Below are 24468 nucleotides of genomic sequence, written 5' to 3' on the forward strand. Positions count from 1 at the left end.
GTTTGGTTCTGTTAAAAAAGAAAAAAGTGGGTGGGTTTAAAAATTTAGGCAGATCCAGGTTCAAATCCTTTGGACCCTCAAAATCCCTGAGCCTCAGTTTCCACAACTGCAAACTGGGTGCAGTATTGTGTGCCTTGAGGGTTGTGAGGAGGAGAAAATGACACTGCCTGTGGGAGATGGTCACCCCTCATGAACTGTTCTCTCCCCTGTCTTAGCTCACCTGATCTACCATACAGTACAGAGTAATGAGATCTACCTAAGTTTTCTTGTACACTTTTTTTTTTTTTACACATTTTAGTAAAATAAAGAGAAGATTAACCAACAGTGGTAAATTGTCAGCACTCAGACCTGGGTAGAGGCAAGCAGGTGAAGCAAGATGAAATGATCCTGGTAGGAGTGAGAGCAAAGGACACCCTTTTGGCTGTGCCCCCGGAGTCGTGGAAACTTCGCTGGCTGTTCCAAAATGCGACAAAACACCCCACGGAGGGTTAGAGGGCACATACTTCCTTAACTTTTCATGCACCTTTTCGTAAACAAACCTTACCCTGGAGAAAGCAGGTCAGTTCTCTTACTGGGGTCCATTTAGCGTAAATCTATGCTGGGATATGTATGGATTTATATATCTCCAGAAATATAAATACTTGTTCTGTTTTTAGCCAAAACAGACAAACAAACAAATTGTATCTAGCAAACTGTCATAGTTCAAGGTGCTGTTAATCCGATCATGATCGTTTGGGAACAAAACTGTAGCAAAGCTGATAGAGAGTAGACAGGAGTTTGGGGGACTGAAGTCGGCTCTAGAACAGAGAGTATAGCACATAACAGAAAGAAAGAGGCAAGGACACTTCCTAAAGTAGTGGTAGTTGCTGGCATTTATTGTGTCGAGCTTTATGACTTTATGCTCCTCTCTTTCTATTTCTATGTATTTCTCTTTCTATAAATATTTTTTTAGTATGATTGCACGCATATAAAATGTCTGTCTTAGCTTAATGTATTACTTTAAGGCAAACGGTCTTGTCACTACTACTTAGGTCGAGTTTTGTCTGTCCTTGCTTCACATATTTTGAAGCTGTGTCATGAGGTGTGTCAACCATTTGGGTTTTGCTTTGTCGTTGTGAAATGTCGCAAGTAGTGATAGGTAAAGGAAGATGTCAGGAGTTCCTCCTATACTACCTCTGACTCTCGCAACAGAGTTCCTGAAAACAGAGTTTGTCGCTGGAATGTTCTCTCTTTGTGGGCACATAAATAATGGCTGCTTAAGCAAGGTAGACACCTGTAGTAGGGGACTCTTCTGCATCCTTTCAGCCCTGATTCCTCCGTATATTGTGCCAGGGAGGTGGTGTAGACCATGGACTTTGAGAGTGGACTGTGAATTAATTAATTAATTAATTAATTTAATGTGTATTTTTTTTTTTAATTTATTTTTGGGACAGAGAGAGACAGAGCATGAACGGGGGAGGGGCAGAGAGAGAGGGAGACACAGAATTGGAAACAGGCTCCAGGCTCTGAGCCATCAGCCCAGAGCCTGATGCGGGGCTCGAACTCCCGGACCGCGAGATCGTGACCTGGCTGAAGTCGGACGCTTAACCGACTGCGCCACCCAGGCGCCCCTGATGTGTATTTTTTGAGTGAGAGAGAGACTGTGAGTGGGGAAGGGTCAGAGAGAGAGGGAGACACAGAAATCCGAAGCAGGCTCCAGGCTCTGAGCTGTCAGCACAGAGCCCGATGTGGGGCTTGAACTCACGGACCATGAGATCATGACCAGAGCTGAATCCAGGTGCTCAATCCACTGAGCCACTCAGGTGCCCCGAGAGGGGGCTATGAATTTAGATCAACCGCTTCCATTCTGTGGGACTTGGGCAATTCATTTAACCTCATCTGCTGTCTTGTTATATTACCTCACTTGAACTGAGGCTCAGGTTTTTTTTGTTTTTTGTTTTTGTCTTTTTAGAGAGAGTGCGTGTGAGCAGGGGAAAGGGGCAGAGCCCGATGTAGGGCTCGATCCCATAATTCTGGGATCAGGACCTGAGCCGAAATCAAGGGTTGGATGCTCAACTGACTGAGCCATGTAGGCGCCCCGAAATGAGGCTCAGTTTAACACACTTTGTGTGTATTCAATCCCCCTGCCATGGGCCAATGGTGATATAGTACAGTGAGCAGATGCTAACTGACCCTGACTCCTGAGGTCTTTCCCTTTCTTACAGCACAGGTGTGCATTGGGATCATTGTGATACTGATCACACACAACTATTGGTTCCTCTATGTCCCTTATATGACATGGCTTTACTTTGACTGGCGTACCCCAGAGCAGGGGGGCAGGAGATCCAACTGGGTCAGAAGCTGGACCGTGTGGAGGTATTTTAAGGACTATTTTCCAATTCATGTGAGTAGAATTGTTTTGTGTAGTACTATTTTGAGTTGGGAGAAGAATGGAAATTTGTTTTTATCACACACAGTTTAAGCTTTTCCCTTTTCAGAGGGAGAAAGCCAGCAGATCAGCCCAGACTAAACGGGATCTAGAAGGCTGTGTGTGAGGGGCCCTGGACTTAGGAAATAGTTTAAAAATTGGGAAACATCACTAACCCAGAGAACTACATGAGTCATGTTCTCTATTTCCTTTTGACAGAGGAACTAATCATGAGGGGGTTTCTTTGTTTCTTATTGGAAACTGATCAGGGAACTTTTTTTTTTTTTTTTTTTTAACCTCAATACATACTGTAGCTCATCAAAACTTGGGATTTGGATCCAAGTCACAACTACATATTTGGGTTTCATCCCCATGGAGTGCTCGTTGCTGGAGCCTTTGGAAATTTTTGTACGAATTATTCGGACTTCGAACAGCTGTTTCCTGGATTCACTGCATATCTCCACGTGCTCCCATTTTGGTTCCGGTGTCCTCTCTTTCGAGAATATCTGATGAGTAGTGGTAAGTGAAGGCAGATCACTATTTCTACCATGTTCTAGGGAGGCAGGACCACACAGAATGTTCCCTCCCAAACACAGGTTTACAGTTTTGTAGTAAAACCCTTTGCTTTTTTCCCTTTCTGATACTTCACATGCTGCTTGGATGATTCTTGCCACTGGACTGAAAGTCCCAGGAAGACACAGACTGTGTCTTTTTTTAATACACCTAGTGTCTAGCTCGTGCCTGGGATATAGGAAAGTTCAATAGATGTTAATTCAAGGAATAAATCGATGAGTGCATTTTGTGTATTGAGATGTGGAAGAAAGAATCTCGGGTCAAACAAGTGATAGACGGTGCCTTTGGAGAGGCACTTTGCATGTTTTTATAAACATTAGAGATGGAAAATGTGCTCCAATATGTCTTAAAGCAATGGCGGTATGTAAACTAAGCATACTTAATCTGCCTTTTTCTTCCCGGATTAAATATCATTTGGCTCAGAAATGAGTTCATTCTACTCTGCTACTCTGAACTACTGGAAAACTCTTTGATTAATGAAACCATAATTCTACCAACTCCAAGAATAAAATTTAACTGGAATGCTGGAGACACTATATTAATGTGCACAGAGGCTAAGCTTGTGTTTACAGCTCTCACTGTAATTTGAGGGGTTCAGTTTGTTTGGTTTTCTGACTGGACCAGCTTATTGACTCCACATGAACTGCAGTAACTCACAAAGCGCTTTATGTTTATGGTCGCTGTGTAGGCTAACTTTATTGTCTTGCATTTCTTAGATATAAAGAAAAGCGGGTAGTCTCTATGTGAACACTTATAATTTCAGGATCAGTAAGTGGCATATTCAGAGACAGAATTTTCCAGGGTCTTCCAGGTTTTCATTACTTCCTATTGATTTCTCAAGTCTCTGTTGTCATTATATACCTGATAGGAAATCACTAAGCACCGGAGGATCGGGATCCCTGGCTGGGTTTTTGGGTTCTGTCTACGGACCTTCACCCGCAAAGCCCTGGGCTCTCTGTTCAGTCTGGGCTGCCACTGTATCTGGCCTCTAGAGGGCGCACCAAACCTCCAAACTACCATAGAGGCAAAAAAAAAAAAAAAAAAAAAAAAATCCCATCTCTTCCCTGTTTTGGAGACACTGATTGGGTTCGTTTTATAAAAGGAAAAAAAATTAAAGGGAAATTTTTTGAATTGCAAAAAAAAAAAAAACACAGAAATGTATTTACAGTACACAGTTGTGGTTCCAAGCCACAAGTGCGTTTGAGTGGCATAACTGAGAGCAGGTGTGGCAATTCATGGCCCGAGAGATCTAGATACACCCCTCTCCGTGGCCATGGCAGATACATATAATCAACCTGAGAGTCTTTCTCCAAGTAGTGCCCTCACACTCACTGCCATTTACTCGAGCCGGCATTTGAGATTAAACTTGTCTGTTCACTCAGGCTTATGACATTATGAGATCTTTTCCTTTTTCCTATGACCTGAGATCTCCTAAAGGCTAAATAAAAATATCCACACTTGAAGCTCTAGGGTGTCCTTAAAGTTTAGAGAGTTCTTGATTTTTCCTGGAACCGGCTTCCTAGGACAGCCCCTTCTACTCTGTGCCTGCCTTGGCAGCCGTCCGTCTGGGCATGAGAGACAGACGGACATGTGTACTGAACCCCCGGTAATAAAGAACCAGTAGGGTTTCAGAGGTCCTTTGCTGACCAGTGCCTGTTTTGCTCTTACCCAATAGATTTCTGTCGCTGTAAGTCCCTGTAGGTCCCGCCTCCAAACCATTCCTCTTGGTCCATTTTCATGAGTCTGTACTCACCAGGTGTCAGGCGGGACACATTCTGTGTTTCAAGACTCCTGTTCCTTCCTGTGTACCGAGTAAGGCTGGGCAGGTAGCAGAGATCAGCTCACAACAGCCTTATATACTACACAGAGGACCGAGTAAGGCTGGGCAGGTAGCAGAGATCAGCTCACAACAGCCTTATATACTACACAGAGGAGGTCAGTAGGAAAAACAGCTGATAGATTCACCGAGACTTATTGATTGCTGCGGGCTCGTGAAGGTAGCAAGCAATGTATATGTCATCATCTCATCAGCCTCTAGCGCAGTGTCTGCCTTGTAGCAGGTGCTCAGTACGTGTTCTGAGTGAAGGAATGACTGATGTGTCGACATGATTGCTAAGAAGGGGGAATATATATGGGAGGAGCCTATACTTTTGACTTGGGTGACAGAGTAGATGATGGCCCCATTCCCCCTGAGAGGAAATGTTGGCAGAAGGACAACCTTGAGGAAGAATACAGCGCACTGGGTTTGGCAACATGGAACCCGAGGTGTCTTTGAGTTGTCAAGGTAGAAATGTCCCCTGGGCCATTGGAAGTGTGGGTGTAGGGCCTCAGGAGGAAGATGTCCCAGGAGATATGTTTGGGAGAACTCAGCAATTGTAAGTGGTAGTTGAATCCATGTATGTAGATAACGTTAAAAGGTGTTAGAAACGAGGAAGGAGCCTGTCATAGATCAACCTGCTGTAACGAAATACCATAGACTGGGTGGCTGAAATAATAGACGTTTATTGTTCACTGTTCTGGAGGCTGGATGTCCAAGATCAAGGCACTGGCAGATCCAGTGTCTGGTGAGAGCCCCATTACTGGCTTGCACACAGCCAGCCATCTTGTTATGTCTTCACATAACATAACCTGTCTCTCTTCCTCTTTTGATAAGAACACCGATCTCATCTTGGGGCTGCATTCTCATGACCTCATTCTTTTATTCTTTCCAGAGGTCCTACTTCTTAATACCATTCTATTGGGGATTAGGGTTTATAGAAATTTTGGAGGGATACAAATGTTCAGGTCTTAGAGCCCTAAGACATAGCAGCATTTACAGAGATCCTGTAAAGGGAGCCTAGAAAGGGACACTGAGAAGTGCCCGGAGGAGAGTCGGTATCTGGAAATCTAAAAGGCCCGGAAGCTATGCCTCCAGTTTCCACTGAGGGCACATGGGGCACAATGGCCGTGCCTTGAACTCAGAGGAAGTTCAAACCCATTGAGGCTCAGGGTTCTTTGCCCTCTAACCCACCACTCTCTGCTTCTTCTCTCTTTGTCTCTTTTTTAAATCTTTATTGATTCATTTATTTTGAGAGAGAGAGTAAGCAAGCACAGGTGGGGGAGGGGCAGAGAGGGAGAGAGAGAGTCCCAAGCAGGCTCTATGCTCAGCACAGAGCCCGGTACGGGACTCCATCCGACAACCGTGAGATCACGATCTGAGCCAAAATCAAGAGTCGGACGCTTGCTTAACTGACTGAGCCACCCAGGCTCCTGCCTCTTCTCTTAAGAAAGTGGTTGGTCACTCAGAATCCTGCATTATTCTATATTCCCCCAGTAATAGGAGCTCACAGAAAAATAAGCATATAATTTTCCTTTGAGAGATGAGGTGTGTTGTGTCTTAATAAAACGTGTCCGACATATTCTTTTATGACCAAAAACAATGGATAAAGCCAAGAATGGGAGGAAACAATAAGACATTAAAAAGGAATTATCTCTGAAATACAGGTCATGAATGGCTTGTGTTTTCCTCTTTTTTCTTTTCCTGTAAGAGTTCATGATGTTTTCCTCCAAGAGGACATAGTACATTCAAAATCTGAAAAGGAATCTTTAAAGTTATTTTTATGTGGGAAAGCCTGGTACAAAGACCGAACAATTGTATCACGGTCTTAAGTAAACATTTTACCAAAGTCAGACTAGGCCTTTTGGAACCATGTAAAGATCTGGTTATTTGTTAAACGTCTGAACTTTTAAAACCATTTACAATATAAACGTAGGTTTGGGAAACAAGAATCCATGTAGAATATCTGACAACAGGCCCTTGTGTGTTCAGAAGATCTGTTGCAGCCTCTTGAAAAGGATATGCTTTTTGGTTCTGAGCCAGGATTCAGCAGGCTACTGATCAAGGCCACCAAATACAGCCATGCAGGCTGTGACTGAACAATTGCAGGGGGCCCTTTTACTTATAATGCAGTATGAATAGAGTCCATAGATAGAATTGAGCAGTGCACAACCTATCCAAATAAGCGGTAGATTTAACAAGTGACATCTTAAAAAAATTTTTTGGATAAAATTTTAATGTTTATTTGTTTTTGAGAGACAGTGTGAGTGGGCGAGGGGCAGAGAGAGAGGGAGACACAGAATCCGAAGCAGGCTCCGGGCTCCGAGCTGTCAGCACAGAGCCCGACACGGGGCTCGAACCCACAAATGGTGAGATCGTGACCTGAGCCGAATCGGACACCTAACTGACTGAGCCACCCAGGCGTCCCAATAACAAGTGACATTTTAAAGACGCAGCCAAACGATAGATCTAATTAATGGAATACGTTACCAAAGATCTGGCTGTGTCAAAATTATAAACTACAAGTTGTTCCATATGTAAGCAGGGTAGGGAATTTTGTTAAGTGTTCGCAGATGCCACAGAATATTATGATAAAAATGATGTAATTTTTTTTAAATTTTTTTTTCAACGTTTATTTATTTTTGGGACAGAGAGAGACAGAGCATGAACGGGGGAGGGGCAGAGAGAGAGGGAGACACAGAATCGGAAACAGGCTCCAGGCTCTGAGCCATCAGCCCAGAGCCCGACGCGGGGCTTGAACTCACGGACCGCGAGATCGTGACCTGGCTGAAGTCGGACGCTTAACCGACTGCTCCACCCAGGTGCCCCAATGCTGTAATTTTTAAAACACAATAAGTACTTAACCTTTTTGTTTTATTCACTAAGGACCAGTCTCAGTTTCTAAGAAGAGTGTGTCCCATGTGCTGAGCAAGGAGGGCGGTGGAAATATTTCAGTCATAGTTCTCGGGGGCGCAGAAGAATCGCTGGATGCCCATCCTGGAAAATTCACTCTGTTCATCCGCCAGCGGAAAGGATTTGTTAAAATTGCTTTGACCCATGGGTAAGTAGTTTCTCATTTCAGGTACCTGGGTCAGAGAAGTTAAGACATTATTTAAAAAAAAAAATTTTTTTTAACGTTTATTAATTTTGGAGAAACAGACATGGTGTAAGTGGGGGAGGGGCAGAGAGAGAGAGAGAGAGGGTGACACAGAATCCGAAGCAGGCTCCAGCTCTGATCTGTCAGCGCAAAGCCCGACGTGGGGCTCGAACTCACGAACTGTGAGATCATGACCTGAGCCGAAGTCGGACGCTCAACCGACTGAGCCACCCAGGCGCCCCTAGAAATTAAGACGTTATTAAATGAACCCAGAGAAATAAGGTATTGTTTCTTGTCCTTAAAGGCAGACCTCCTCTTAGTTGACCTGACACTAAAAGTAAATGTTGGTGTTCATGGGGAATGGAATACGACCTTCCCAGTAAGGTAGTTCAGTGTCACGGCATCCAGCACCTACACTCACCTTGCAAAGCAAAGCAAACAAAAAAGGTACAAAATTTTATATTCACAGTACAGATTTCCAGTCAAATGAACAAATGAACCATGGCCCAAACTATAGGTGGAAAAGAAGTTTCCTGGAGCTTTGATTGGCTCTCGAATAAACTTCCATAAATTGCTAGGCTGCTGAAGTCCCTTCTCAAACGATTTCAAGTATAAGTTTCATGGTGTGGAACATGAAATTAGCAGGATAGGGAGGCAGAGGAACATTGAAAAATTGTCAGGAATAGGTTGCAAAAGCCAGCTGGACAGAATAAAATACTTAAATCCCTTCCATTGAAAATCTGTACTCTTCCCCTTTGTTGTTTGTAGCGCCTCCTTGGTCCCAGTGTTTTCTTTTGGAGAAAATGAGCTGTTTAAACAAGTGAACAACCCTGAAGGCTCATGGCTTCGAACCGTGCAAGAGAGGCTACAGAAGATCATGGGGTTTGCTTTGCCTCTTTTCCATGCCAGAGGGATTTTTCAATACAATTTTGGCCTGATGCCATACAGGAAACCGATCCACACTGTTGGTATGTACCTCAAGGACCAAACGCTTGTTAGAATAAGTAAAAGTATTACCTAACTTTGAGCCATGTTACTGTTATTGATTGTGGTGTTAGTGCGAGAGAAGTGGCTTCAAGTAAGAACTTCCTAAAATAAGAATCCTATAGATGTTATTTCAGCTTTATTTATGATACATCTTTAGCTAAGAAATGACTATTTTTCACTTGGGAATTGAATACTTTCAAGAATACTGCTATTGAACTACAGGGACAATCCAATTTAGACATAGAGTTTCTTCCTTTTTTCCTTTTTTTTTTTTAATTTTTATTTATTTATTTTTAAGAGGGAGAGAGTGAGCAGGCTAGGGGCAGAGAGAGGGAGAGAGAGAATCCCAAACAGGCTTTGTATTGTCAGTGCACAGCCCGATGCGGGGCTCAAACCTATGAACTGCAAGATCGTGACCTGAGCCGAAATCAGGAGCTGGACGCTTAACTGCCTGAGCCACCCAGGCTCCCCTAGACATAAAATTTCTAGTGCTGTATATGAATCTATTTCTCTGTTCGAGCAGATCGTAACGTAGCAGTCCTTTGATGAATGCATTACATCACAGTCTATTAATGTATGCAGATTTCTGTGTAATGAATATCTTCATTATATTCAGTTCACATAGGCATCAGTCTGTAGCAAAAACGATTTTGGGAGGCCACTCACTGTAGTTGTATGTATTCTAATATAGACTGATCTTATTTTTAAAAAGTTGTATATTGGGCAGACTTGAGATGGGGGAGGAGGGTGACAGACCATGTTGACAGAAGGACTGAGGAGCAGAGTAATTAGCTCTTCACATCAAAAGTGACCTGGACCGCCCAGCAGGAGAAAGGGCAGAGCCAGACCCTAGTAGCACAATTAACCAAACTGTATATACTTCATCTGAAACTGGAAGTAATAGTTTCACCAGAGACAGTCCATTAAATGCCATTCAAAATGTTTTTAGGTCTGTTTCCCTAGAACGGGATTTTACTGCTTTCAGTTTCTGAGAGCATTGCATTTCACGTGCAGTCACATGACACTATTTTTAACTGTGTATTTAACTCACATGGAATGTTAGCAGACTGTTGATTAGTTGCTGTAATGGTAACACAGAGATAAGTTTGCCGTTGTGTTTTTCCAAGAGAAGCTGGTTACATTTCTTTGGCTATATATATAAATAGGTTGCAAAATATATATATATAGGTTGCAATATATATATATATATTTATATTATATATATTTATATATATTTTTATTTTATTTATTATATATATTTTTATATATATTTATATTTATATATATATTTTGCAACCTATATATATATATATAAATATATATTTCGCAACCTATATATATATATATATTTTGCAACCTATATATATATATACATATATATATATATATATGTATATATATATTTAAGCAGGTAATCCACATGTTTCAGAGCATGATTTTTCTATGTCCTGATACTGGTTTTGGTCCCTTATGTGCAAAGTACTATAGTTGGCATATGGGGGGATATAAGGAAAATTGAAAGCCATTATTTTTAGGAACTGAAGTTTAAGCGTAACTCATACACGCGTGAAATAGGTTGCCAGTGTTGAAAGCCAAGTGTATTTTGTTGGATTAAATGATTACAGTTATCACCCAATGGGGTTACACTTTAGTTTTAAGTGGTTATCACTTGACACAGCCCAGTTTTAACTCTGCTGACAAATAATTATTTGGTCAGGGCTCAGATAGCAATGACCAGGTCTGAATTCGTTGTTGAGACTAGCAAACAGAGCTCTGGTTTTTTGCTCATGCCTGTCTAATGTGCTTCTCTTTAACATTTAGAATAAGGGAAACCTGCTTCAGTCCATCCTTTCCGCTTACCTCCCAAACAATTACATCGGAAATACCACGTCTTATCTCTGGCATCTTCAGTGTCCTGCCAGTATTTGAAACCTTTTAAAAAAGCAAGCTGAGAATATGAACATTTACATAACACCTCAGCCGCCACGAGATTGATTTTATCATCAGCCAGATGACTGAGGCCCGCCTGATTTGAGTGAACCAGACCCGCACAGACCATGTGCATTTAAGGACTTTTATTTGAAATAACCCAAGTAAGGATAGAATATGGACAATTCCTTAGACAAAAGCAGAGCTATGTATCAACCCAATGCGATGTGATATTGCAACAGAGACCTAAGTTGCTGTGTTCATTTCCGTTTTAAATTAATGCACTTCAAACCCAGAGTTGTTTCTTTGCTGACTCCCTGACAGAGCCCAGGCAGGTCAGGTAGCATCCAGACCAGCAACTTATTTTGTGATCTCTCTGCTCCCCTTCTACTTAATTAAGAGTTTATATTTAAAAAAATAAAATAAATGGGGCACCTGGGTGGCTCAGTCGGTGAAGCATTTGACTTTGGCTCAGGTCGTGATCTCACCATTCGTGGGTTCAAGCCCCACATCAGGCTCTGTGCTGGCAGCTCAGAGCCTGGAGCCTGCTTCGGATTCTGTGTCTCCCTCTCTCTCTGCCCCTGTCCCGCTCATGTGCGCTCTCTCTCCCTCTCAAAAATAAACAAACGTTTAAAAAAAAAAAGTGATTAAAATAAAAGAGTTTGTGAACTTAACTCTACCTCGCATCGTAAAGACTCAGCAAATATTAGTTCAGTTCATCCTCAATCATCACTTCATCTTTAATTCTCTCACTGACAGCTGTCTGGAGATGCTCAGATTATCCATCCTACACATGTGCACACATCTGTGGGACTTCACTTCCTCATCGACGTTAGAGCATTCATTTCAGCGTCAACGATTCTCTAATACTAGTGAGAATTACTAACACTGCAAGGCTGTGTCTGTTAATATCCTACTAATTAAATCCTTTTAGAAGAAATATGTTCTCATTAAACCCAAAGTGCCATCATCAGGTCACAGTTACCCTCCGTGTATTTCTTACACCAAACCTTGCTAAACCACCAGGTTTCTCTGTGTCCTCCATCAAAACCCTCTTTCCTCTTTGCTGAGGGTCATTCAATGCTTACGAAAGGGAAGTTGGTGGTGGAATGAGTGAAATAGGTGATGAGGATTAAGGAGTTTACTTGCTGCGATGAGCACCGGGTGATAGATCGAAGTGTTGAATCACTATATTGTACACCCGAAACTAATATTACACTGTAGGTTAACTAATATTATAGTGTAGGTTACACAGGACTAGAATTAAAATGAAAAAAGTAATATAAGAAGCTACCATAGGGGCGCCTGGGTGGCTTGGTCGGTTAAGCGTCCGACTTCGGCTCAGGTCATGATCTCACGGTCTGTGAGTTCGAGCCCCGCGTCGGGCTCTGTGCTGACAGCTCAGAGCCTGGAGCCTGTTTTGAATTCTGTGTCTCCCTCTCTCTCTGCCCCTCCCCCGTTCATGCTCTGTCTCTCTCTCTCTCAAAAATAAATAAACATTAAAAAAAAATTTAAAAAAAAGAAGCTACCATATATTTCCTTTATACATTTCTTTTTTTTTTTTAATTTTTAACATTTTTTAAATTTTATTTTTGACATAGTTTTTTTTTTTTAATTTTTTTTCAACGTTTTTTTTTATTTTTTTATTTTTATTTTTGGGACAGAGAGACACAGAGCATGACCGGAGGAGGGGCAGAGAGAGAGGGAGACACAGAATCGGAAACAGGCTCCAGGCTCTGAGCCATCAGCCCAGAGCCCGACGTGGGGCTCGAACTCCCAGACCGAGAGATCGTGACCTGGCTGAAGTCGGACACTCAACCGACTGCGCCACCCAGGCGCCCCTTAATTTTATTTTTGAGACAGAGAGAGACAGAGCATGAACGGGGGAGGGGCAGAGAGAGAGGGAGACACAGAATCGGAAGCAGGCTCCAGGCTCTGGGCCATCAGCCCAGAGCCTGACGCGGGGCTCGAACTCACGGACCGCAAGATCGTGACCTGAGCCGAAGACGGACGCTCAACTGACTGAGCTGCCCAGGCACCCCTATACATTTCAAAAATAGTATATAATTTACGTATATTATGTTATTGTTGGTTTATCAAAATACAATAAAGCGTTCACAAAATCGTGATTCGTTACATAAATAATGGAGAGAAACTGATTTAACTATTGTGTGCATCATAATAATCAGGAGGGATAACTGAAAGAAGTTTAGACTCTAAGAACAATGTGTAAAGGAGTGCAGTTCCTGGGAATTGTTTCTTTCCACAGTATAGAGCTCCAGGAGGCCCGCCGGGATTTTGTCTCACTGTTCCCCGCTGTATTCCCAGGGCCCACAGAGTAGGAGCTCAAGACCCGTTTGTAAACAAATCATTCTTCAGTTATGCCTGTCTGATGATACTTCTCAAGTTTTTAAATACCTAACACGTAGACGTTAAAAATTTTAAGGCAGGCGACTTTTCAATTCACGTCGTAGAGCCCGTGCGCGTAGTATGATGGGAAGTTGCATGTTTGGGCAAGAAAGCAAGCGACAAGGGAGGCTTGCCATTTAAAGGGGGAAATTTCATGTACCGTTGTATGTGTTGATTTCAATTTCTGTAAGTTTATGTTGAAAAATTTCAAAGGTTCAGAAAAGTTTCATGAGTAGTAAAATGAACTCCTGTGTGCCTTTTCTCCCACACTTGTAACATTTTGCTACAGTGTTTCTCTAGTGGTCTAATACAGCCCTGAACTTTCTGATAGGAGCTGAAATCATGACATCTGCTTCTGTGTCTCTTAAGAGCAAGATGATTCTCTTCTCTGATGTCAGTGCAATTTAGGAAATTGAACGTTGATCAAGGACCGTTAACCAGTGTACAGCCTGTATTTCAAATTTCACCAATGGCCACAATCGTTGCCTTGTTAGCTGTGCTTTTTGGGAAATGGGGTGGGTCACGTGTCTTTTCCCCCAAACAGAATCATGCGTCGCATTGAATTTTCGCATCTCTTTAGCCTGCTTTAGGCTGGGATCATTTTTCGACTTGCCTTTGTCTTTATGACAGGAGCGATTTGGAGGAGTATAGGCCAGTGGTTTCTAGAATGTTCCTCACTGGGGGTTGGTATGGTCCGTCGTGGTTATAGTCCAGTTACGCGTCTGTGGCAGGAATTCCACAGGAATGCTGGTGCGTCTTCCTCAGGACCTCGTGTAGCAGGAAGCTGTTGATGTCAGTTTGTCCCACTGTTGGTGATACTCACTTTGATCACTTGAGTGGGGTGTTTGCCAGGTTTCTCTACCATAAAGATAAATTACAGAGATTTGTGTACAGAAACCTTTATATGTTTACATACGTAAATATATCATGTATCTTAGATTTATATTTACAAATATAAAGACTTTTTCCTTTTCATCAACAAGTAACCTGGGGATAGTGTTACTTAGACACTATAATTGTCCTGTTCATCAGACTTGACTTGGTGGCTTTACTATCCATCGATAATTCTTGCCTGAATCGATTATTGCAATCATGATTGCAAACTGGTGGTTTTCCAGCTCTAGCATTCCTTCTGTATTAATTAGCTGGCATTTACCATAAGGAAAAGTCCTCCTTCCTCCTAGTGTTAGATTATTTGAATTCTGGATACCCAGAGAGGCTTATCAGCTGTGTTTGCATGGGTCATGGGAAAGGCTCCCTTCCCATCTTGTCCAGCCCCATAACTTCCCTTGACTTTCTAGTTCTACTCATTCCTCAGCCTAAATTTTCTTATGGATGTGATAGAAGTGTTTGTTTCACTTTTTTAAAATTAATTAATTTTTAAATTTGCATCCAAGTTAGTATATAGTGCAACAATGATTTCAGGAGTACATTCCTTAATGCCCCTTACCCATTTAGCCCATCCCTCCTCCCCCAACCCTTTCAGCAACCCTCTGTTTGTTCTCTATATTTAAGAGTCTCTTATGTTTTGTCCCCCTCCCTGGTTTTAAATTATTTTTGCTTCCCTTCCCTTATGTTCATCTGCTTAGTATCTTCAAGTCCTCATATGAGAACTTTGAAGTCATATGTTATTTGTCTCTCTCTTACTCATTTCGCTTAGCATAATACCCTCCAGTTCCATCCACATAGTTGCAAAAGGCAAGATTTCGTTCTTTTTGATTGCCGAGTAATACTCCATTGTGTGTGTGTGTGTGTGTGTGTGTGTGTGTGTGTGTATATGTATACCACTTCTTCTTTATCCATTCATCCATCAATGGACATTTGGGCTCTTTCCATACTTTGGCTATTGTTGATAGTGCTGCTATAAACATTGGGGTGCATGTGCCCCTTTGAAACAGCACACCTGTATCCCTTGGATAAATACCTAGCAGAGTGCAATTGCTGGGTCATAGGGTAGTTCTATTTTTAATTTTTTGAGGAGCCTCCATAATGTTTTCCAGAGTGGCTGCACCAGTTTGCATTCCCACTAGCAGTGCAAGAGGGTTCCTCTTTCTCCACATCCTCGCCAACGTCTGTTGTTGCCTGAGTTGTTAATGTTAGCCGTTCTGACAGGTGTGAGGTGGTATCTCATTGTGGTTTTGATTTCTATTTCCCTGGTGATGAGTGATGTTGAGCATGTTTTCGTGTGTCTATTCACATCTGGATGTCTTCTTTGGAGAAGTGCCTATTCGTGTCTTTTGCCCATTTCTTCACTGGATTGTTTGTTTTATGGGTGTTGTGTTTGATAAGTTCTTTATAGATTTTGAATACTAACCCTTTATCTGATACGTCATTTGCAAATATCTTCTCCCATTCTGTCGGTTGCCTTTTAGTTTTGCTGGTTGTTTCCTTAGCTGTGCAGAAGCTTTTTATTTTGATGAGGTCCCAATACTTCATTTTTGCTTGCTTCCCTTGCCTCCAGAGATGATTTGAGTGAAAAGTGGCTGTGGCTGAGGACAAAGGGGTTTTTACCTGCTTTCTCCTCTAGGATTTTGATGGCTTCTTGTTTTACGTTTGGGTCTTTCATCCATTTTGAGTTTATTTTTGTGTATGATGTAAGAAAGTGGTCCAGGTTCATTTTTCTGCATGTCACTGTCCAGTTTTCCCAGCACCAGTTGCTGAAGAGTCTGTCTTATTCCATTGGATATTCTTTCCTGCTTTGTCAAAGATTAGTTGGCCATACGTTCGTGGGTCCATTTCTGGGTTTTCTATTCTGTTCCATTGATCCGAGTGTCTGTTTTGGTACCAGTACCATACTGTCTTGGTGATTACAGCTTTGTAATACAGCTTGAAGTCCGGGATTGTGATGCTTCCAGCTTCAGTTTTCTTTTTCAAGATCGCTTTGGCTATTCGGGGTCTTTTCTGGTTCCATACAAATTTTAGGATTGTTTGTTCTAGCTCTTTGGAGAATGCTGGTGCTATTTTGATAGGGATTGCTGTTTCACTTTTATATTTACGGCAAAATGAAAAAAAATATAATCACTGCCATTAAGAAATTGCTTCTTTCCATTGTGGGCCCAACGTGATGGCAGGCCCCAGCCACACAAAGAAATCAAAATGGACATTAAGAAGCCATTTATCGTGCCTCAGCCACATGTACAGAAGCCAGTGATACGGTCTTGGGGTCTGATTCAGAGGGACTTAGGTGGTTTCATTTGTCTTCCCTGAGCCTCAGATTTTACGACTCTAAAGAGGAAACTGTTACAATTGTCCTGTCTTCTCCAAGGGTTATTCTGTGGATCAGATGACATTGTACGTGAGAAAGCACTTTGTGCACCCCCAGAATAGGAGAGTAGGGGCTGATGTACAGCCCGGAGGGCTTCCTGACCAGACTGTTGAGCGCTATTAAACGTGTTTCCATCTCTCTGTGTAAGTGTCGTTGCCGAAGTGTTCGTTGAAATCAAATCATGAGGAAATTGACAAATTCAGATTGTGGGACATTCAGATTGTGTTAAACAACTGGCCTAGACTCTTCAAACATATTAATTTCCTGAAAGACCAAAAAGAGAGAGTACTCAAAGACACAGCAGCTGTCATGGATGGTTGTGGGGGGTAGGGGGTGGCAATCAGCTGTAAGGATATCATGGAGACAGTTCATCAAGTTTGAATGTGAACTAAGTACAAAATAATTGTGTAGAGGTTAGATGCCTTGGGTATGAGAATGGTGTATTTAAAAAGGACAGCGTTCTTGGGGCGCCTGGGTGGCCCAGTCAGTTAAGCGTCCAACTTTGGCCCAGGTCATCGTCTCACGGTTCGTGAGTTCGAGCTCCGCGTCAGGCTCTGTGCTGACAGCTCAGAGACTGGAGTCTGCTTCGGATTCTGTGTCTCTTCTCTCTCTCTGCCCCTCCCTAGCTTATGCTTTCTCTCTGTGTCAAAAATAAATAAACTTAAAAAAAATAATGAAATAAAATAAAATAAAATAAAATAAAAAGGACAGTGTTCTTGAGGCGCCTGGGTGGTTGAGTCTGTGAAGCGCCTGGCTCTTGATTTCAGCTCAGGTTATGATCTCACGGTTTGTGGGATCGAGCCCTGCATCAGGCTGTGTGCTGACAGCACAGAGCCTTTTTGGGATTCTCTGTCTCCCTCTTTCTTTCTACCCTTCCCTCTCACTCTCTCCCTCTCTCTCAAAAATAAATAATAAACATTAAAAAAGAAGGACAGTGTTGTTGTACTTAAGAACCACAAGCCAAAATGTTTAGGGATGATAATACAATCGAACCATTGATGTCTACAACTTACTTTCAAATGGGTCTACAAAAATAAAAATAATACACATGTATATCTGTGCGTGCACACGTGGGTACCCGCGCTTGTGCGCAAAATGTTCAAAGCTAGTCTAGAAGAGTACTCAGGTATTTATTGTATCATTCTTGCATTAGATGGGGAAAGGAATGTACTTTAATAAAATAAAACTGGTTTGAACCCACTTGACAAAAGTAGTGCATTATGTTTCATGTCATGATTATATCCTGATGAGGAAAAAAAAAAAAAGCACATAAGGGATTCTCTGAAATACAAAGAAAGGAAGGGGAGCCTAATTTAAATTTAAATGTCAAGTAGGGGTTTAAAGAGATAATGTTAAGGGGATTAGTGTGGTGCCCAGTGTAACACAGTAAGTGTTTAATGAATGTTCTTGAGTGTGTGTGTGTGTGTGTGTGTGTGTGTGTGTATGGAAGCACACACACACGCATGCTCTTTCCTCACGTCAGGCATATTATTTGAGCCTCCACCATAAGCCAGAGTTTCAATAAACCCAGGTTTCGTGGGCACCCACCTGTTGACCCTTTCCAACGCCCTCTGCCAACAGCCTAGCCTTTCTCTAGGGTCCAGCTGTGTAGCAGCCCGAGAAAGAGCAATTCCTGTGTGAGATCAGTCGAGAGATCAACTCTGTGGAATTTTCAGAATTAAAGAAAAACAGCAAAGATTTCTTGTTGCCAAAGACCTACTCTTGGTCTCAGTGAGAAGAAAATAATGCCCATTTCCAAACTCCTCTCCAGCTGCCTATGCAACGGCTCATGAAGCTGCTCATTCCCCATCTGAGGTCGATACGACACGACACCGTAGAGACGAGGCAAGGCTGCTTGCTGTGTGAGGCCGTGAGCGCGTAGCTCAGCTCGAATTGCTGGATGGGACTGGGAAATGGAACACACGAGCGGCCAGCTCTAAAAAGCACCAGAACGTGAACAGGAGCAATGATTCCCGACTCTACCACCAGGAGAGATGTTGGCTGATTTTTTCCAGGGCAAGGAGTTTCATGTCTGAGGGCAGCCATTTTTTAACCCCTTTGTGTTGTCAAAAGAGAGTAACAGGGCAGTTTGCAGCTAACATAGGCTTAGCTTTGTTTTCTTCCTCTGAGTGATAAAAATCTCCTTTTTTGTGGAGACCGAGGATTCTGGTCTTCCGGGGCTCTGGGGACTCTTCTCAGATTTGCATGGTTTTGTTTTGTCACCTCTGTCTTTACCCCTCAAGAAGTAATTGAGAGGGGGCGCCTGGTGGCTCAATCAGTCGAGCGTCCGACTTCAGTTCAGGTCATGATCTCGCAGTCCGCAAGTTCGAGCCCCACGTTGGGCTCTGTGCTGACAGCTCAGAACCTGGAGCCTGTTTCGGGTTCTGTGCATGTGTCTCTCTCTCTCTGACCCTCCCCCATTCATGCTCTGTCTCTCTCTGTCTCAAAAATAAATAAACATTAAAAAAATTAAAAAAAGTAATTGAGAAAGATTTCTTGCTCCCCGGTCCAATTTTGGTAATGAGGGACAGGGGCACCAGCTTTATATTTTTAATTCCTGTTTTGTTTTGTTTTTTTTTTAATATAGTTTTGAAATTTCCAGTACCTCAGTTTCCCTACACATAAACAAGAGAAAGGCAAGGAGGAAGCTGTCCATCTCACCCTTTAAAAGGGGAAAGTCTTATGATGAATTTAATATCTATGGGCATGTTTGAGCTTTCTGGAAGAGCCACCTGAAATATACAAACAACCATGAATAAGAAAAGAACAGGATTGAAGTTATCTGTAGGAAAACTCATAGGAAATAAGACTTGATTAATAATTCAGAATCCATGGGTCTTTTTTTAATGTTTGTTTATTTATTTATTTATTTATTTAATTTTTTTTTTCAACGTTTATTTATTTTTGGGACAGAGAGAGACAGAGCATGAATGGGGGAGGGGCAGAGAGAGAGGGAGACACAGAATCGGAAACAGGCTCCAGGCTCTGAGCCGTCAGCCCAGAGCCTGACGCGGGGCTTGAACTCACGGACCGCGAGATCATGACCTGGCTGAAGTCGGACGCTTAACCGACTGCGCCACCCAGGCGCCCCTAATGTTTGTTTATTTTTGAGAGAGAGTGGGGGAGGGACAAAAAGAGAAGGAGAGAGAGTCCCAAGCAGGCTCTGTGCTGTCAGTGCAGACCCTGACATGGGACTTGATCTTACAACCATGAGATCATGACCTGAGCCAAAATATAGAGTCAGATGCTCAATCGACTGAGCCACCCAGGTGCCCAGAATTCATGAATTAAAAAAAAAAAATTTTTTTATAAACTTTTTTTTAACATTTTTTATCCATTTTTGAGAGACAGAGACAGGCTGTGAGCGGGGGAGGGGCAGAGAGAGAGAGAGGGAGACACAGAATCTGAAGCAGGCTCCAGACTCCGAGCTGTCAGCACAGAGCCTGATGCGGGGCCCGAACTCATAAACTGTGAGATCATGACTTGAGCTGAAGTCGGATGCTCAACCGACTGAGCCACCCAGGTGCCCCTAAATTTTTTTTTAATGTTTGTTTATTTTTGAGAGAGAGAGAGAGAGAGAGAGAGAGAGAGTGCAAGCAGGGGTGGGGCAGAGAGGGAGGGAGACACAGAATCCGAAGAAGGCTCCAGGCTCTGAGCTGTCAGCGCAGAGCCTGATGTGGGGCCGGAACTCATGAACCGTGAGATCATGACCTGAGCCGATATTGGACACTTCACTGACTGAGCCACCCGGGTGCCCCAGAATTCATGAATTTTATTTAAAGTAATCTGGGAACAACATCTTCTTAGATCACTGTGCCTCTTTCTAAGTCCCCGGCCCCCCGACTTCCACCTCGAATAATCGTGCATACTTGACCTCTCTTGGGATTAATTTCACTTAACAGAAGCTATTTCTATAAAACTGTACATTTGCTAGTAGATTGGCAACGGCTAGTAGATTCTCAAGTCACCTGTAGATTTCTCAATTTTTTCCTGAAACAAAAAGGTCAGAGTTAGAAGGAAGTTTCAAGATCATTGAGTTCTACTTTTTTATCCTATACATGTGAAAATTACGACCAGGGAGGAAGTTACTCGGTAGCTCGGTACGCTTGATAGTCTAGTGTTTTCTGTGCAGCCCCAGCTCCTCTTCCACCCCACTACCACATTAGCCTTCTCCTCAGCCGTATTTCCAACCACAACTGACAGTAAGAGAGTTCCAGTTTGTGGAATGACAAAGGACTGATGTCTACTGTATGTAAATTTGACATCCAGGCTCTCAGAACTGTATGTGAGATTCCTGAGGCTACATCTGCTTTAAAATTTAGCAATGTAAGAATATTAATACTGCAGTAAGGTGATATATGTGTCTACTATATATGTCTCCTAATTGCACCATTAGATAGATGATAGATTGGTAGGTAGGTAGATAGCTAGATAGCTAGAGAGATAGATAAAGTGATAGAGGTATCTTCTTAATAATACATTTCGTCCTATGTGTGTGTGTATCACTACCTTCTCTGCACCTCCTTACCTCCCGTACTGATTTTATTACTTCCTTCTTTCTCTGTGACTTAACATTTGCTTGGTTTTCTCTTAACTCACCCACCACCTGTTACTGACATGGGTTTGAACCTTGGGTGTACCACGGAATGACTTAGGGTAGACCAAAGGAAACCTCCTGTGTCCCCTCTGGGTTCCATTCTATTACCCATGGCCCCACTTGACCTCATGCCCAAGTTGCTCCTGGGTCATAAGAACCTCTTTGCCGCGGGTCACGGAACACCCTGTAGGTTTTCAACTCTTGGCATCAGTAAGCTGCATTAGGCCAGCAGGGGGAGCAGTGAGCAGCAGGGAAAGACCCAGGAAAGCAGGTGCCAAAGCCATGTGTATCTTGTAGTTTCTAAAAATCTGAGACAACTCTAGACACCTTTTGAAATATGTAGAGAAGTTGACAGGTTAAAAAAATAATTAGTTCATTTTTAATTACAGGTAAAACAACTGCATTCTCATTGTAGAAAATTCCTACAATACAGTTAAAGTGAAAACTACCCCACCTCTACCTTCTTCCCAGTCTCTCTTTCTAGACTCTTTTAAAGTTTATTTTTATTTATTGTGAGAGAGAGAGAGAGAGAGAATACGAGAGAGAGAGAGAGAGAGAGAGAGGGAGAGAGAGAGAGAGAGAGAGAGAGAATACTAGAGGGGGGGGAGAGAGAGAATCCCAAGCGGTGCTTGAACCCACAAACTGAATTCATGACCTGAGCCAAAAATCAAGAGTCAGACACTTAACCAACTGAGCCACCAGGCACCCCTCCATTTTTTAATACACTAAAGCTTATAATACACCTAGAAATATGTTTTTTCATAAATGGGATCATATTGTATTATTTTACAATTCTTTTCCCACTTCATACATTTTAGACCTCAGTGTGTGTGTGCGCGCGCGTGTGTGTGTGTGTGCATACACATATAATTTCATTTTGTTTAAAGATTGCTGCCTAGGATGCTGTTGAGGGACTGTTCTGTGGCTTATTTAATAATTTTTCTACTGAGACTTCGGGTTGGTTTTGTTTTCGACTCTTAACAAACAGTGAGAGTCTTGTGATGATGTGTGTTTTCTAGTACAGATTCTTGGCTCTGAAGATATACATTCTTTGGATTTTTTAGGATGACATTAAAAAGAGAGTAAAGAGCGGATGCCTCATGACTCAAGACTTCACCATCGGTCACAATAGGGTCCTGTGGCCTGGCTGTCAGCTGTACCAGAGGGAGAATGCTAGTGACATACACACACAGCTATGTCCTCTTACTTCACAGCTGTGGTCAGCACAGTGGCTCATTTGACTCAGAGTCAAAGCCACCAGGGTACCTAACACTCCAGCAATCGCTGAGAAGGAAAGTTCTTTATTTGTCATCGAATAGGATGGTGTGACCACTGTAGGCAGCCAGTAAAATGAACAAGGGATTGGAGTGAGCACGCCTGACAGATTCTGATTGGCAGATCTTTCCAGAGCCATCCTTTAGAGGCAGCGGTTTGTGACGGAGTGGTTTTGGTTTCTCCTGTCTGATACGTTCTCTGTTTTTGTAGTTGGCCGTCCAATCCCCGTTCATCAGACTCTGCACCCAACCACGGAACAGATTGAGGAGTTACATCACACCTATATGGAGGAGCTAAAGAAATTATTTGAGGCGCACAAGAGGAAGTATGGTATTCCAGAGCACGAAACTCTCATTTTTAAATAACTGTACGCTTAGAAGGCACACCAGAGGATGCGAGAACATCCCATTGGAGAATACATATTTTAAATAAGGATGTTCTTCTTTGACTATGGAGTCCAATGTGCAACTGGAAAATATTATTTATGGTGACAGATGTTGGTGAGTGTCCACGGGCAATAAAAATACAACAGGTGACTACAGGAGAAGGGTGGAGAAGACTATAACCCTTCTAATCATCCTCCTCGTTTAGGAAGGGCCATTTTGCAGGTGAAGAAAAGGTTTAGAATTATTCATGTGCTCAAGAAAAAAAATATGACAGCTTCAAAAAATAATTAGACCCTTTTACTAAACATCACAATAATTTAAGGTAGTGTTTTCACTAAGTATGACAGCTGTTGTTTACCACAGCTGGAGCAGTTAGGAGACCATGTGTGAAATAATTTTCCATACAGAGCTAGAGGAGATCTTTTTTTTTTTTTTTCTGCTTGAACAGACCATTTTTGGGTGAATAATGTTACTTTTCAGGCTTAGATAATTTGATCCCTTTAGGTCATGTCAACCAACACATTCTTAGACAATAGTGCAGAATTTTTATGCGGTGGGTGAGAGCATGTCTCTTCATTTCTATTCATGCTTGGAAACATTCATGCTTGTCGTTTGCTTCGAAGCATGTGCATTTGCTCTGGACAAGGAGGTCTTTGGGGACACATGCTTTACAGAACATTGAAATTCCGAAAGGTTTTCGTGGTCGTAGAAATGATCTGAATTTTCTTCCCAAATAGCCTCTTTGAGGAAGACCAGCTATGAAAGAAAGCGCCCTCTCTGGTTGTCGTGTGTCCAGTTAACAACCGTCTGGTCCGGAAGAGAGGCAACCCTGTGCCTCCTGTTCACTGATACCTCCCTAGTGCCTGGGCCGGGCACAAAATAAGTACTTGTTTAGTGAATATATTTACGGATGAGCCCACAAAGGTGAAGAGTTTTTAAAGCTGCACCGTAGGATGAACCTATTTTAAGAAAAGACCCAGTTTCAGAAGGAGAGAATGTGCGGGGTCTGATTGTCTCATGCCAGTAACGGACGAGACCGCAGGCTAGTTTATAAGAGGCAAGTGAAAAGGAGGTTTCTGATCATTAGGCACTAAAAGTTAAGTAAAGTATTCGGTAAATAAATGAGAAGAATGTCTAGTTTCCAAATGATCTCCGTTGCTATATGTTGCTTCTTTACCCCTTGTGCTCTGGGTATTTGGGGGCAACTTCTTGGAGTTGTTCTAACTTACTAGTAATATATCTTCAGGCCTCTAATTTTTCTTTTTTTTTTATTTTTAAAAAAATTTTTTTTAATTTTTTTTTCAACGTTTATTTATTTTTGGGACAGAGAGAGACAGAGCATGAACGGGGGAGGGGCAGAGAGAGAGGGAGACACAGAATCAGAAACAGGCTCCAGGCTCTGAGCCATCAGCCCAGAGCCCGACGTGGGGCTCAAACTCACGGGCCGCGAGATCGTGACCTGGCTGAAGTCGGACGCTTCACCGACTGCGCCACCCAGGCGCCCCCAGGCCTCTAATTTTTCAAACATGAAGCCTGGGCTGGAGCCTGGACTGAGTTCAGCATCAGCCAAACAAATCCTGCTGGGTAATGTCTTGACTAGGAAAGCATTTCACACAGGAAAAAAATGAACATGCCTCTGGCTTCATACTGGTTGAACAGTCCAGGAGTCCACTGACCCATGGCCCTGAACTTAGATCAATTTTTTGTCAAAGCAGGGAATAGGGCAC

General features: G+C 42.5%; 1 protein-coding gene across 4 annotated transcripts in view; it reads left to right on the forward strand.

Moving 5' to 3' along the window:
- MOGAT1 (monoacylglycerol O-acyltransferase 1) overlaps positions 1–23890 on the forward strand; it is a 35299-nt gene extending 11409 nt beyond the window's left edge. Inside the window, exons 2-7 of one of the 4 annotated variants that reach the window (XM_045034540.1) lie at positions 299–558; positions 2205–2383; positions 2722–2926; positions 7683–7857; positions 8662–8861; positions 22566–23890. In XM_045034540.1, coding sequence (XP_044890475.1) covers positions 2273–2383; positions 2722–2926; positions 7683–7857; positions 8662–8861; positions 22566–22720 — 846 coding nt within the window. In that variant the 5' untranslated portion in view covers positions 299–558; positions 2205–2272 and the 3' untranslated portion in view covers positions 22721–23890. Of the gene's footprint in view, positions 1–298; positions 559–2204; positions 2384–2721; positions 2927–7682; positions 7858–8661; positions 8862–10701; positions 11266–22565 lie in introns of those variants that run through there. The other 3 variants (XM_045034537.1, XM_045034538.1, XM_045034539.1) reach the window with 3 other exon arrangements.
- The last annotated feature ends 578 nt before the right edge of the window (positions 23891–24468 follow it).

Source organism: Felis catus, chromosome C1 (assembly GCF_018350175.1).
Source record: "Felis catus isolate Fca126 chromosome C1, F.catus_Fca126_mat1.0, whole genome shotgun sequence".
Taxonomy (NCBI): domain Eukaryota; kingdom Metazoa; phylum Chordata; class Mammalia; order Carnivora; family Felidae; genus Felis; species Felis catus.